Here is a 15,043-nt window from a genome sequence, read left to right as displayed (position 1 = left end):
AACCATTAGAACAATATTCAACTGTAATACAGTAAAATATATGATTTGTTTTTATTATTTCATTTGGTCGTATTTTGGGTAGTAGATGTTCTTATTAATACTACTAACATGTTATTTTCGTACCTTTAATCAGTGCCTTCAAAATGATGTCTGACTGTTATCTAGAGGAAAAGAGGTATTCTTGCTTAACAAAGAAAATTTCTCCAAAGAAGTTATCATTTGACCTAAGACTGACTTAATAGGGTACAGATGTCAAACCAAAGCAAAAATGTTAGTAAGCCAAAACCTAAAGATCAATTGATCTATTCATTTTTGGTAACCCAATGAGAGACCTGATTGTATTGATCAAATAATCTTTACATTTTAGAAGAGTCTGGAATATAGTTTGTTCATTGACTCATATTAAACATTATCTTACAGAGAGGGAGGCAAACCATAAGAGACTCTTAAACACAGAGAACAGACAGGGTTGCTGGAGGAGGGGGTGGGAGTGGGGAATGGACTGGATGGGTGATGGGCACTGAGGAGGGCATTTGTTGGGATGAGCACTGGGTGTGTATGTAAGTGATGAATCATTGGGTTCTACCCCCCACAATCAAAACTACACTGTATATTAACTAACTTCAGTTTAATAAAACTAAAACAAAAACATTATCTTATAAAGATGGTTTTAACTCTTGAGGTAAATTATATTCCTAGAATAAATTCTATTCCTAGAATCTTATTCCCTTTTTACTCTTACAAAAATTTAATGAGGGGGGCCTGGGTGGCTCAGTTGGTTGAGTGTCCGACTCTTGATTTTGGCTTAGGAAGTGATCTCATCGTTCTTAGGAATGAACTCCATGTCAGGCTCTCTGCTGTCATAGAGCCTGCTTGGGATTCTCTCTCTCCTTCTCTCTCTGTCCCTACCTTGCTTGTGTGTGTGCACGTGAACTCTGTCTCAAAATAAATAAACTTAAAAAAAAATTAATGAACAGTGACCGTGAGTTGGACATTAGGCAAGGTATTGGAAATAACAAAGATGGATAAAAGTTCTTGCTGCCTAGAGCAGTCCATGTTCCAATTTGGTAGACTGGCATGCATATGATTACAATGCAATGGAGAAAGTACATCAGGCATATAAATGTGAAGAGAAGAAAACTGACCATGATAATACATAGAAGAGTTTGCCTTTTTATAATGATTAATATTCTAGAGAGGTGGACTATGTCATCAAAATAACAAACCTTTCCTCATGCCCAAAGATTAGTATTGTGAATCTTTAAAATCTTTAAAAATACTTCTCACTGTAACTTACACTATCCTTGTATTAAGGTAAATTCAACATCAAGGGCCTCTTTCAGAAATAAAACTATGTTTAGAAAGTGAATCTTAAAAACTTTACTCCCAAGTGAACAGATTAAGTTGCCTCAAATATTTCTATTTCAAGTTGAATACTTTTTTCCCCAGAGTGAACCCATTAGTCTTCATAGTTTTATTGGAAATTAACAGCTCATTAGATGTCCAGTAACACATCTTCTATGGCACATTAATTTTTCATGGGTTAAAAACTGATTTGGCTTCAAGAAAAATTAAAAATACTATTTTAGAAAATTGCACACACAACAATGCTCTAACAGTGGTTTTTCACAATCAGTGTCAAAAATAACAGCCACATTTCCATATCTAGAACTTGTAGATTACTGCTTAGCCACTGTTTTGCTTTTTTTAAGAAAAAGATTTCTAGACAAATGGCACCTTTTACTCTGCATCTGATTTTGTATGCTTAGTTTACTTCTGTCATAAAGGTGTCAGTCAATGAGTAGTTCTCTGACTTTATGCACGAAACTTGCTATTCCTCAGCACTCAGATTGTTCTCCATAACATGTATCACAATGAAAGGATCATTTACTTATTTACATATCATGTGTCGTCTTTCACTAGGGTGTAAGCTCCATGATAGAAGATTTTTCCCTGTCTTGCTTATTACCACAGTATCCTAAGGAATTAGTGCTATTCCTATCCTACTTTGGCTTCTTAATGAATATTTCTTGACTACATGAATAAATTTACTACTATACAGATGCACAGGAAACAAATAAATAATACTTTTGACTTTTTGTATACATATCAAATACCAAGTATTTACATACATTATATGTAATCTTCACAAATGCCAGGAAAGAATAAGTATTTTTAATATTTTCATTCCCATTTCTCATTGAGAAAATTGAGGATTGGAGACATTAAGGAACGACTCTTAGTCACACACTTAAAAATATGACAACCTAGGATTCAAATTCAGCTCTGACTCCAAAGAGTCCTCTTTCCATATACCAAAGGGACAATTACAATTGCCTGTGATCAATACATTTTAAAAGCGCCCCATACATTCTGAAAAATAACTCAATTTCTGCTCACTGGCTACTGACCACATTAATTATTCGGTTTAACAAAAAGATTCTAAGTCTATCTCACAGAAGTGACTGAAAAACAACCTTTAAATCCAAAACAGTTCTACAATTCTCCCTAAAGATAATCTGTAGAAATCTTGATAAACATACTGATTGCCTTTTCACTTTTTCAAATATTATGACAGTATTTAGGATTTGTTGTATGATATTTCCTAAATCTCATGAGGAAATAGAAATAGTTGAGGACAAAAAGGGTATTGGTAAAATGTCACAAGAATCAATTTTTGAGCAACACACAATTCTGCACTACTTTGGGATGACTGCTCTTAGGTCTTTAAATAAACTCATGTAAAGATAATTTATTATCAAGGTCCATGGCTTTCTCAATTTTTTACTAATTACTAACACAAAAGCTTACTTTTTGAGAAAATAAAAATAGCCTCTATTTGTAAGAAGAATCATAAGCCTCTAGAGGTAGGACTCCTCTGGGCTCTTGGGAATGCTGAGAGTTTAAACTCAAGGGTCTCAAAAGAAAATCCTGGTACAATATTAAATTGACTCTGACAAAACCCAATGATTAATGAAAAATGAAGTTATACAGTGAAAATGTAAAAATGACAAAAGTTAATGATCTCATAGCCACATTATGTGGCAGTCATACTGTTCAATCAAAAATCCATTAAACATTTAAAAGTTCTAATTTTCATAATACAGATGGTTCAGTAATTACCCAGGGAATTTAAATTTATAATTATCCGTTGCAATGAGAGGGTTTTTAAAGAATTATTTTATTTTGCTTATTTTAAAATTACTGTATTTTATCACAGGCAGAAAATACATAAATAGAACGCAGCTCCTTTTTTCCCCATTTTCTTTTAAAATAGAAAATAAAGTATATGGTCTGTAATTCACCACAGATTGAAATGTTTTATTGATAAATTCAATTTCAAAAGAATTATAAAACAGGAATATAACTGAGTAATAGTAGGCATTTGAAACTGTGACACCATTGTGTCCCATCTGACTGTAGGTAGCCTGAAGCAGGGCTTTATTCTGCTGATACAAAGGTAGTAAACCCCAAAATTAATTTGTGTTACATGTTTCACATCACAAGCAGCACAATAATATGTAATATTATGTTGACTTCTGAAAAGCCATATGGAAAACTTGGTAACATTGTTTTTTTAGAAAAATTGTAGGCTTCTAATATACAAAATAAATCTACATAACTTATTTAAACTAAGCTTTACTTAAAATAAAAAGTTAATGACGTGTTTCCTTCTTTCTTTCCTTTAGTTTTTCATTCAGTAATTATTTAATGAATACCTATTATGTGCAATATGTTCAGGGTAGAGAGGACAGCAAACACAGCTGATCCCGGTGATCAGGAAATTTATACACTTGAAAGGTAAAGTGTCTTCAATTCAGACCTATGTTCTTTATACCAGACACCTCCAGGTTTCTTCAGGGAATCAAATTATTTTTGTTATAAATGTTGCAAACATATCAGTAATCATAACCGTAACTTATAACACTCAACCTTTCAGTATTCCTTCTCCATCCTTTTCCCCTTTCTTTCCAATACATTGAGTTGGATATTACTTATTCCCTGGTATGTTTTTATACTTTAACATTTTATATGAATGGCATCATATTATATATCTTCTACAGTTTGCAGTTTCTTTTCTTTTTTTTAATTTTATTTAAACCCAAGTTTGTTAACATATAGTGTAATAATGGTTTCAGGAGTAGAATTTAGGGGTTTGTCACTTACATATAACACCCAGTGCTCAACACAACAAGTGCCCTCCTTAATACCCATCGCCCATTTAGCCCATCCCCCACAAACCCCCCACCACCCCGCAACCCTTAGTTTGTTCTCTATATTAAGACTCTTATGGTTTGCCTCCCTGCAGTTTGTTTTCAACATTACATTCTATCAATTTATTTACATTAAACTTTCTTAATATAAATGTTTTTAACTCAAACACTAACTTCATACACTTGAAACATTCCAACTAAGGTCAAGGTGATAACACGCATACCGCTATTATTTAATCTTGTTTTGGAGATATTAGCCAACACTATTAGACAAGAGAAAAACAAAGTATAAAGTTGTAAAAGAGGAAGTAAAACCAACCGTATTTGTGTATACCTAGAAATGTCCAGGGAATCAACTGAAACACCCTTACAAACAATAAGAGAATACAGTGAGGACCTCTTTTGATAATATTAGGAAAATCAACAATAGGTTAAAAAAAACCCAACAGATTATTCAAGACAACTCTAAATTCTGTATCTGCGTTCTTCTAGTTACATCCCTAAATTTCGAGAGGAGAGTGATCAAAACAAGAAAACTGTCCACTATGTGTATTTCCAAGAGGAAATCGATACATAAGCAAGTCACATTTAGAGATAAATCAGGTATGGAGATAAGTTACAACAGATTTCTATGTTTTTTTTCAAAGCACTCTTCTCTACTAAGAGCTGTTAAGATTTTAGAGATAGGAGGTAACTTACTTAGAGGATGGATCATTTGATCTATTCTTTTTTATAATGCTGATAGAAAAGCCATTCTTAGAGTACATAACTGACTTCCCCAGAGTCCCATAGCTAATTAATAGTAAAGTTGGGTTCAGAATTCATGTCTCCTAGGTTGCTGTCTGGAACTGTCTTTCATGATGGATTAATATTGACCGTAATGAAGCAATATGATTTTAAATCAATTGTTGGCAAAAACAGAGATTATACAAAAACACAACAAAAAATGTTGGTGACGTTGTGTGTGTGTGTGTGTGTGTGTGTGTGTGTGTGTACACATAATCCATGGGTTGAATTTATCTTATGCTGAAAAACAAGTATGTGATGTTCTTCCCCAAAACATCTACATGAGTACATGTCTAGGCTTTGGTGTCAGACAAACCTATTTGAATCCTGCTTTGGAACTTACTGTTGATGTGACCTTGGGAAAGGCACATGACCTCTTAGTTTTGGCTTCCTTATCTGTAAAATGTAAAAAAAATAAAAACCTAGCCTCAAAACCTAACCAGAACAAAAATTATAAGTTTTGTAGGGGGGCCTGGGTGGCTCAGTTAATTTAAGCATCCAACTCTTGGTTTTGGCTCAGGTCATGATCTCACAGGTTCATGAGTTTGAGCCCCACACTGGGCTCAGTGCTGACAGAGCAGAGCCTGCTTGGGATTCTCTCTCTATCCCCCTCCCCTGCTTGTGCTCTCTCAAAATAAATAAATACTTAAAAAAGGGTAAGTTTTGCTTTCTTTTCTATCTACAATCCTAATTTTTCAATACAAATGATAATTGTTAAGAATTAAATTTACAATATAGAATGTTTTCTATTTGTTGGTTATCTACGAATATGTATCTATTATGTGCCAGGTTCTGTTCTAGGAGATGGAGAAACAGCATAACTGTCCTCATGGATCTTAAATTCCAACAGGGAAAGACATAATAATCTGCTAACAAGTTTCAAATTTTGATGTAGCGGAAAGAACACAGGAAAGGGATACAAACTGTGGGAGCACACCTTTTCTTAGACAAAGTAATCAGGAAAATACCTTTACTAAAGAGGTGACATTCAGGCTGAGACCTGAATGATATGAAGGAGCCACTCACATACTAATCTGTGAGAAGATGACGTCTAGGCCTACAGAAGACGGGCAAGGACCTTAGAGTACAAATGAGTTCAGCATGCACATGCACCAGAAAAGTCAGCATATTTGGCACGATATTAAATGTTAGGTACAACTATGTGGGCCATATTGGATATTCTATTTGCAATGAGAAGCCATTGGAGGGTTTAAAAATTTAAGTAATATGATTTGATTTTGAATTCGATGCTTGTTTTTGGTTGCAATTTAGAGAAAATAGAGGATAGGTAAGAATGAAAATAGGGACATAGGGCAAAAGGCTACTGCAATAGTCCGTATCAGGAATGAGAGTGTCTTAAAGTATTGTAGTAGTAGTAGGAGTAGAAAGTATAATATGGTTCAGAGTATGTTATAGCTTAGAGTAAGGGCAGGCTGATAGGTAGATATGGAAATCAACAACAACAACAAAAAAGTAATTAGGAATATTCCTCTGTTGTTGGCACCCAAAAATGGATAAGTTAGTAAAGACTATGGGAGACATAGTTGTGATGGGAGTGATGAAGAATGAGGACATAAGAATTCTATTTTGGCAGTATTGAGCTTAAGACAGTCTTTAGATATTCAATGCCAATGTCAGCAAATATTTGGACAGATGAATTTAGATCTTGGAAGAAGAATTAAGCGCTGGTATTAGAAGTTTTGAAGTCCTCAACATATAGTTATTATAAGACGTTTGCAATCATCTAGGGAACAATACGTAAATAGTGAAGAAAAAGGCCCCAAGGACTAATAAGCCATGTTAATACAACTTAGGTAGAGGTGAAGAATTTAGCTAACAGGACTGAGGAGTTGCCAGTTTTGTATGAAGAAAATTAGGGGACAATATGGGCCACAGAAACCAAGATAAGAACATTTTCAAGAAAGAGGAAATGGCCAATTGATTGCCAAAAGATATTAAGAAGTCAGATAAGATTCAAGCAGAGGTATGACTACTTTGACAAGAAAGAGACTGTAAGTGACTTTACAAGAATCATTTACAAGTAGAATGGTAGAGATCAAAGCCCAGTTGAAATAATTTAAAGAGGGGCCAGGACATGTCATTTTGTACTTCATCCTTCCTGTTTAATTTTAAGACTGGAGCTATAGCAGCAATCTTTGAACCATGGTAGAAAGACCAAAAGACTCATGGTAAAATTATTCCTGATAGTTTGGGCTTCTAGCAATACTATTTCTGGGCTTTTAGTCAAGCGTTATATTTTATATCTTCCATATATTAATCAAACCTTTCCTGCAGCATAAAAATCTACCTCCTCTATAAACAATATATGGTATATATATCTCTGTCCTGGTCCCCTAGACTTTCAGCTTGGATAAGAAACAAAAAACAAAAAACAAAACAAAAACAAAAACAAAAACTGCAACACTGGTTTGCAGAGTCCACTGCATTTACTGTCCATAAGAACATCTTTCACCATCTCCTTTTAAGTCTGTATGTCCTAGTCTCAAAATGACCATATGAAGCTGAATATATGTATGAAAGGGAAACTTTCACAAAGCAGAGATCTAGAACTCCTTTAAAAAAATATGCATATATGTTGCTTTCTACACTCAACCATCAACAGTCATTTCAGAATGATTTTCTCAACTTCAGTTTAGTGTTCTGAGAATTAACACTACATGACTGTAATCGGGAGGTAATAACTGGAGAAAGGATGAGGTCAAAGTTAGGGTCTCTGAAAGACTGGGAGATATTAAAACATGTTTGTCAAAGAAAATTTAAACAAATGAAGAAATTCTTTTTCAAGGAACTAAAATATTTTCTATCTGATATTTCTCTGGCATTAGTGTCTCAAATGAAGTTTTTGATTATAACAAAATTTTCTTTCAAAATTAATTTTATAATATTTAAATAAATATAGGAATCCTCATGTTTTCATTATAAAGCACTAGAAACTGTCATAAAACATACTGTCATAAGTTTAGATTTTCCAACAAAACATTTTAAAATAGAATTAATTTAATACAGTTAATTAATGATGAAGAATTTAGGCTCAACATATTCAAGAGCTTATTTGCCACTATTAAAATTTTTAAATATGAAATATGATTTTATATTTTCCTAAATTTGCTAATAACCAGTTTAAAATATGGTAATGTATAACATACAGAATAGAATAAAAATAGAAAACCAAAAACTTAAAAGGTTTATAACATTATATGACAATAATTTACTGTTTTTAATCAAACAGGATTATAGTACTGTTCATATATCTAATACATGTTATTTTTCAAATTCATTAGCATATTTCATAATGGTAAAAACAAAGCATGTAGTTATTAGAAAAACTGGTCTTTAAATACTTTGATTAAATTAAGTATATTGCTATAAAATATTATTGCAAAATTGATATGTAACTGTGCTAATTGCTTTAAGACAATAGCAGTGTTAAAGCTGGATAAAATACTTCCATAAATTATAACAAGTGAATCAGCAACTTTATATTATCATAAAAATAATTTGGAAATGCTAAATTCTTTTCTGCCCATAATGAAATTGCCTAAGAGACATTTTGGAGATTTGCTCATTTTCAGTCTATTTAAGTTTATAGCAGTGATAATGATACCATAGTGGTTCTTAAAATAATGTGAATTTTTCAGATATGAAGGTTTATGCACACAAGAACTTTTATTTTCTTCTAGATCCTCAGTGAAACAGCCAGTGGAAATTTTAAAATATAAGAGAGAGGGAGAGAGGGAGAAAGAGGGAAAGAAGAAGTGAGAACATATACCTACAGAGAGAGAACAAGAGAGAGAAGTAGAGAGAGGGAGAGGGAGAGAGGGAAAGAACAAGTGAGAACATATGCCTATTATGATATTGGCATCACAGAACACTCCTACCACATTCTAAAAATATCAAGAATATTTGCTGGGACCCAACAAACCAGGTTAGTTCTCTTGCTACTGGCTTTAACAGTACCTTCAGTTATTTTTCCATAGCTTCCTTCTCATTTGTCTATATTCTCTGATAGACTATAAGCAAGCATCAAGAAGACAGGAGCTGTATCCTGTCATGGATGCCATGGTACTAAGCAACTATTATGGGGCCTTATACTTATAAAATGCTCAGTAAATATTTGTTAAATGAAGGCAAGATAAAAAGGTAGAAAGAGATATACTAATATCCTAACAGTGGTTACCTGAGAGGTAGGTTAGGAGTTTTGTTTTCTTTATTCTTTTTTTTTTTTTTTTTGCATTTCTTGAATGATCTTAGTAAACATATATTACTTGTATAATAAGAATATAATAATACATTTAAAAATGCAGCTATTAAAGTAATCTGCCACTTAATTCCTTACTAAACATACCACAGATAAACAGTAATATGAAAAAAGTAGAAATTAAAATGATGCATAGTTATTTATAAAAAATTATGCTAAATGAAGCTTATGTATTTTATTTATTTACAAATTACTGTAGTATACCATCTTCAAAAATTAATTAAGGGCATATTTTAGTATAGAGACTATTGTTCAATAAAATTTTGTTTTTCATTGTTGGAGAAGTGAAGAAATGTAAAGTAAATCTGGATTCTCAAAGCCTGTCAAATATTTCTAACATACGTAAAATCTTTTATACTTCTAATTTTTTAAAAAGTTTATTTATTTTGAGAGAGAGCGAGCAAACGAACAGGGCAGAGAGAGAGGGGGAATCCCAAGCAGGCTCTTCCCTGTCAGCGCAGAGACCCATGTGGAGCTTGAATCTGTGAACTGTGAGGTCACGACCTGAGCTGAAATTAAGAATTGGAGCCCAACACCCTGAGTGACCCAGGTGCCCCTATTTCTGATTTTTAAGTAATGTAACCAAGTAGTGTATAGCTTGTTCCTATCCTAGACAAATACTTAACTACAAAAAGATGAAGCAGTAAATTACAGGGCTACATTTTGTATGAGCAGAAAATACTAGATTTTTCAAACTGGTAACTTTTATGACATTAGCCAACTAGCCATTAAATTATTGTCATTTTAATACTGTATGTTTATATAGGATAATAATTTGACTTTGAGAACTTAAAGTATTGTGCTATTAACATAAGAAGTACTTTTTTTTGCATTGTTTTTTGGTGGTTTTGTATAGTGAACATGTGACTAAAACAAAATCTTACTATTTTTCCCCCTATCAAACATAGTAAGATTTTCTTTAAGCTAGATTTGTGATAATGATAGGTTAAACTTGTCATACTATTTTTAATAAAATACAGCATCCTTACTTTAATATATGGAAGATACATTTTCAAGAAGGAAAATGCTGATGTTATCTTGGTTATAAGCTGGCTGCTGAAATGATTTAGATAGTTTTCTCTTCCATACAATATCAGTGTAAGGCCTTTCTTTTCAATGAGTTATAGTGGATAGTTCAAACCTATTTTATGTGTATCTCTTAGTTCAGAAAAATGGGAAAACATAAATATTTACTCTATATAGACAGAAAAGACACAAGATATAGATAAAAAATGATCCATTATAGAGCAGTGAATAATTACAATGTGTATCACTGTAAGAATGGAAAAGGGCATCAAGTATTTCCACCAGCTTTAAATTTGAGGATATCTAAAGTTACTGAGAAAATTTTAAATCTGTAATTTTGTGTGTTTGGGATATGTGTTTTTGGTTCACGAATCTACACTGATAATAAATTTAACATTGTTGTCTATAGCACACTTTGCCAAAAAGAGTAAAACTTTGGCTTTAATTGAAAAGCATCTCTAAAAAAACATGCCTAAAAAATCCTAATATAAAAATAAAAAATAATAATCAGCGGTGCTTGTTTTAAGTAAATTCTTCCTTTTACCTCTGATATTTAGATATTGAAAACGTAGCTACGTAAGTTTTTGTGGACAAAAAATTATCATAGTTGGATAATGTAAGGAAAATATGCTATTTTTTTTCTTTCATGATGCAGTATTTTTTAAATTTTGGAAGACTACACGGTAAGGAGAAGGAAGAGTATCAATTAGGAACAGCAATATCACTAATAAAGCGATCAGTATAAAATTTAAAGGTGTACTAGAAACAGTTTCAAACTACATTTAAAAATGAGACACAAAAATACCTGCTATCAGTCACATACTACAATGATGCAAAATGCTGTTAATTTCAAATAAAATCTGTACACAGATTAAACCTTTTTGTAGGAACCATATATCCAATTAAGCTCTTGATGATCAAGACTATTATATACCACAATGCAAGAAAAAATTTTAAGTAAGTTATTTTATATCAAAATGGGAAAATATTTGTCTACATATGCCAAACAATAAGCCCAATTAGATAATCATGGAAATGATACAATATTTGGGAAGTATATAGACACTGTAAGAGATTTAGTCACAAATGTACACAATGGAACACTGAATATCAGTACTATATATGGCAAAGACCAATGGACTTGGAGACATAAAGTCTAAAGTCCTTAGCTGGGCCCTGCTGTTTATTATGGGTCTTTTTTTTTTTTTTTTAATATTTACTATTTTTGAGAGAGAGAAAGAGAGACAAGGGGGCAGATAGAGGATCAGAAGCTGGCTCTGTGCTGACAGCACAGAGCCTGACACTGGGCTTGAACTCAAGAACTATGAGATCATGATCTGAGCCCAAGTTGGATATTCAACTGACTGAGCCACTCCACCTGCCCCAATTACGGGTCTCTGACAATTCATTCACAAATCTTGGAACTCCAGATTCTTAAATACAGAGATAACCTTGAGGGGGATTAGGTCTAAGAATATTTGACCAGTTGATCTGCAAAGTGAATTCTAGATTTAAATTCAAAGATTCCACCTATTCTAAATGAGTAAGAAGTATATTATGAATAGAACTCCTCATGAAACTGGTATTTTCCTCAAATAACCTTGAGGAACCATTTCTTTCCCTGGGTAAATGCTTTATAATTCTAACCAACTAAATTTTTAAGGCAGACATTACTTATTTGGAGCACATTTATAGTATCTATTGACCTGCTACTAGCAATAATTCAGTATCATATGAAATGTAAGAATAATAGCTTAAATTAAAACTTGAGATGCTTCAAAAATACAGTATTCATGTGATCCTTTGTTGAAAATATGAAATAGTACTATGCTGTAAATCTATATTAATCCAGAAAAAAAGAGCCTATAACCAGATTTATATACGATACCATTGTTCTCAAAGAATCTTTTTGACAGTAACAATTATATAAAGAGCTACTGTAAGTTTTTTGGCATTCTATCCTTTGAGTTATGAAAAATCAAACATGAAACAAAATAGCTTGGCTTTGCTCACAAATCAGGATAAACAGAAGATTATCTGTTTATAAAGTATTAACTATATATCATCATGATTATTATTACTATAATTGTATTAGTACATTACATCATATCCTATGGAAAATTTTACTCAACTCCCATCAATTCTAGAAACACTTACTATACCTTTTGTATACATACTATAGCTTTTTGTATAATAATTATCACGATGATGTGTATTACCATTTATAGAGGATTTAATGGGCCAAGAATTGTGCTATGCATGCTACATAGGCTATTCTCTGATCTTCAAAACAAGCTTATACAGTATTATCTTTAAGTTATCAAAGATGACATTGAAACTCAGAAGGGTTAAGGAATTTGCCCAGAGCATCACAACTACCAAATGGAGGAGGAGATATTCAAATCCAGGTATGACTGACCATAAACCTGATGTTCCTCAGGCATGTTTCACTTAATTTCAATCTTATAGAAATAGACATATAAAGAAAGAGGTTACCCTACGGATAATAAACATAACACAAAACATACTGGCTTTTGACATTTACATGAAAAGACTGACCATACATCAAAGATGTTTCCCAGGAATTAAACATTTCTTAATGTCAGTAAGTAGTTGGGAACAATTTCAGATAAGGCCAAACTTTGCAACCTACTGCCACTCTATTGGCATGAAGCCAATCATTAAATCATAAAGGATAGAAATTTCAATCCTAAAACTCTTTCAAATCCTATCATTTGAAGCTTTTTGCCTGAACTTCTAGTTTCTTTAAATATTTCTATGTAAGATATTCTGCAGTTTATCATATGGTGAGAAAAAAATTTATAAATGTATAGCTCATCACTGCTGAACAATGAGAACATGAAAGCTTTAAAGAAATGTTACACAAAATTTGGATTGTAAGTAAAATGTTACTTCCACCTAGCTTATATTTGCTTCATCTGTATTCATATGCCTAGACATGTAACAAAAAAATACTGACCTATGTATCAGTCCAAATGTGCTAGAACAGCAAGCATGTTCTAGTCTACACAAAATGTGGATTTAGTGACTTCTGAACAAATTGGCTTTAACAGCAAAATTTAATAGAAAAGAATAAGATAGGGTACATCATATATAATAAGGACAAGAAAGGCAAGTTTTGAGTGTTGAGTGTATATATACATAGAGAGTGTGTGTACAAAGGGTCTTGGAAAAGGCTCTGCAAGGGCTCAGTGTGTAGGGATATGTGTAGAATGTGTCAGAATGTCTGTAAGGATGTATATAGGGGTATAAAAAGGTTGGTGTACGAGACCAATCACATATAAAAAAATGTGTGTAGGGACATACACAGGGATTTGTGTAGAATAATATGTAGAAATGGGTAAAGACTTGTGGCTCTGCAAATAACTGGCATCAGAAGCCAGCTCATCCCCACACTCAGGAATCCAGAAGTCAATGCCTTATTATATGAACTTGATTATAATGATGTCTTAGTACATTATTTGTAAGAGTACATCATATCCTATGAAAAATTTTACTTAACTCTCATCAATTCTAAGAACATTTACTATATTTTGTATTCCTATTATAACTTTTGGTACCTTAAAAGATACACCAACAGTTACTATTCGACTTTTTCATTTTTTGTAATTTATTTTTCATTTCTTTCAGAAACAAAGCTAAATGCTTGGTATACTCCATACATTTGCCTTTTAACATTTTAAATCACTTATACTTTAGGGTTAATGTAAAATACATTCTTCATTTAAACATAATACAACTTTGTAAAATGCTTTATTTCAAATTAAAGGCTGATGATTTCTGTTTGTCTACTTTCCTCTCAATATGAAGTTCATAAGAATGGACAATTAGTTAACTTGATCATGCTTTTACCTAGGTCAATACATAAAGCTACTCAAATAGAGAACAGAGTTTCTAAAATGAATCTTCCTATATGCAAATGCTACTAAGTCGTATTAATACCCTCCAAATGTTAGAAGAACCAAGTATACATTGAAATAAACACAATGACTCTGAAGGTTAAATATAGATAAATGTCTTATTTGTAATAACAGAAACTATACAAATTAAATGTTTTCTCTTAATAGGTCACTTGTAAATAAATCTGTAAATTTTTAAATTAGTTCTGTGCTAGGCATAATTTTTGCTTAAAATTACTTTGAACCCAACTTCTTTTTATTGTTAATTTCAGTGGGACTGGAAGAACATATCTAAAAAGCAGTCTGCTTATAAAACAAAATGTTCTTACATAAATGTTGTAAATATGAAAATAGTTGTTGTTTGTTTTTTTTTGTTTGTTTTTTTTTGTTTTGTTTTTTTTTGCAGGCAGTTCTAGTCCCTGAGATTTCTGTGGTGAGAATATCTCCAAAGTCTTTGTTTTAATAGATTGTAAGAACTCATACAGGGAAAAAATAAAATATTTGCTCTAAAAAGAACATCCTTCTAGAGCTATAAAAATTAGAAAAATATAACAACCATATGTTTCCATTTGGTTAATTATTTGGGTTTCAAAATCACCTGTTACAAAGGCTCCAAATTCACTTAAAAATTTGGAATGCTATTTTTAAAAATAAATTTGTATATTATATGGTTGAAGTCAAGGAGTTTTAAAATTTAGTGACTTTGAACCAAATAAGAATGGAGGTAAATAAATAAAAAAGAAATATGTCTTCAAGACATACACAATAACAATAAAAAATATACAATTCTCAGTCTTAGTGTGCTTGTCTCCTAGAAT

At 32.1% G+C, this 15,043-nt stretch overlaps 1 protein-coding gene across 3 annotated transcripts in view; it reads right to left on the bottom strand.

Moving 5' to 3' along the window:
* The window catches only part of PHF14 (PHD finger protein 14), a 217,823-nt gene that overhangs the window by 15,325 nt on the left and 187,455 nt on the right, over window positions 1-15,043 (bottom strand). Inside the window, exon 18 of one of the 3 annotated variants that reach the window (XM_045052420.1) lies at window positions 124-161. The exons of the other annotated variants lie outside the window; for them this stretch is intronic. Coding sequence (XP_044908355.1) covers window positions 126-161 — 36 coding nt within the window. The 3' untranslated portion in view covers window positions 124-125. The remainder of the gene's footprint in view (window positions 1-123; window positions 162-15,043) is intronic. 3 annotated transcript variants of the gene reach the window in all.

The sequence above is a fragment of the Felis catus genome, chromosome A2, assembly GCF_018350175.1.
Source record: "Felis catus isolate Fca126 chromosome A2, F.catus_Fca126_mat1.0, whole genome shotgun sequence".
NCBI classification, from domain to species: domain Eukaryota; kingdom Metazoa; phylum Chordata; class Mammalia; order Carnivora; family Felidae; genus Felis; species Felis catus.
The sequence above is the reverse complement of the archived record's forward strand: the minus strand, read 5'-3'. Positions and strand labels throughout refer to the sequence as shown.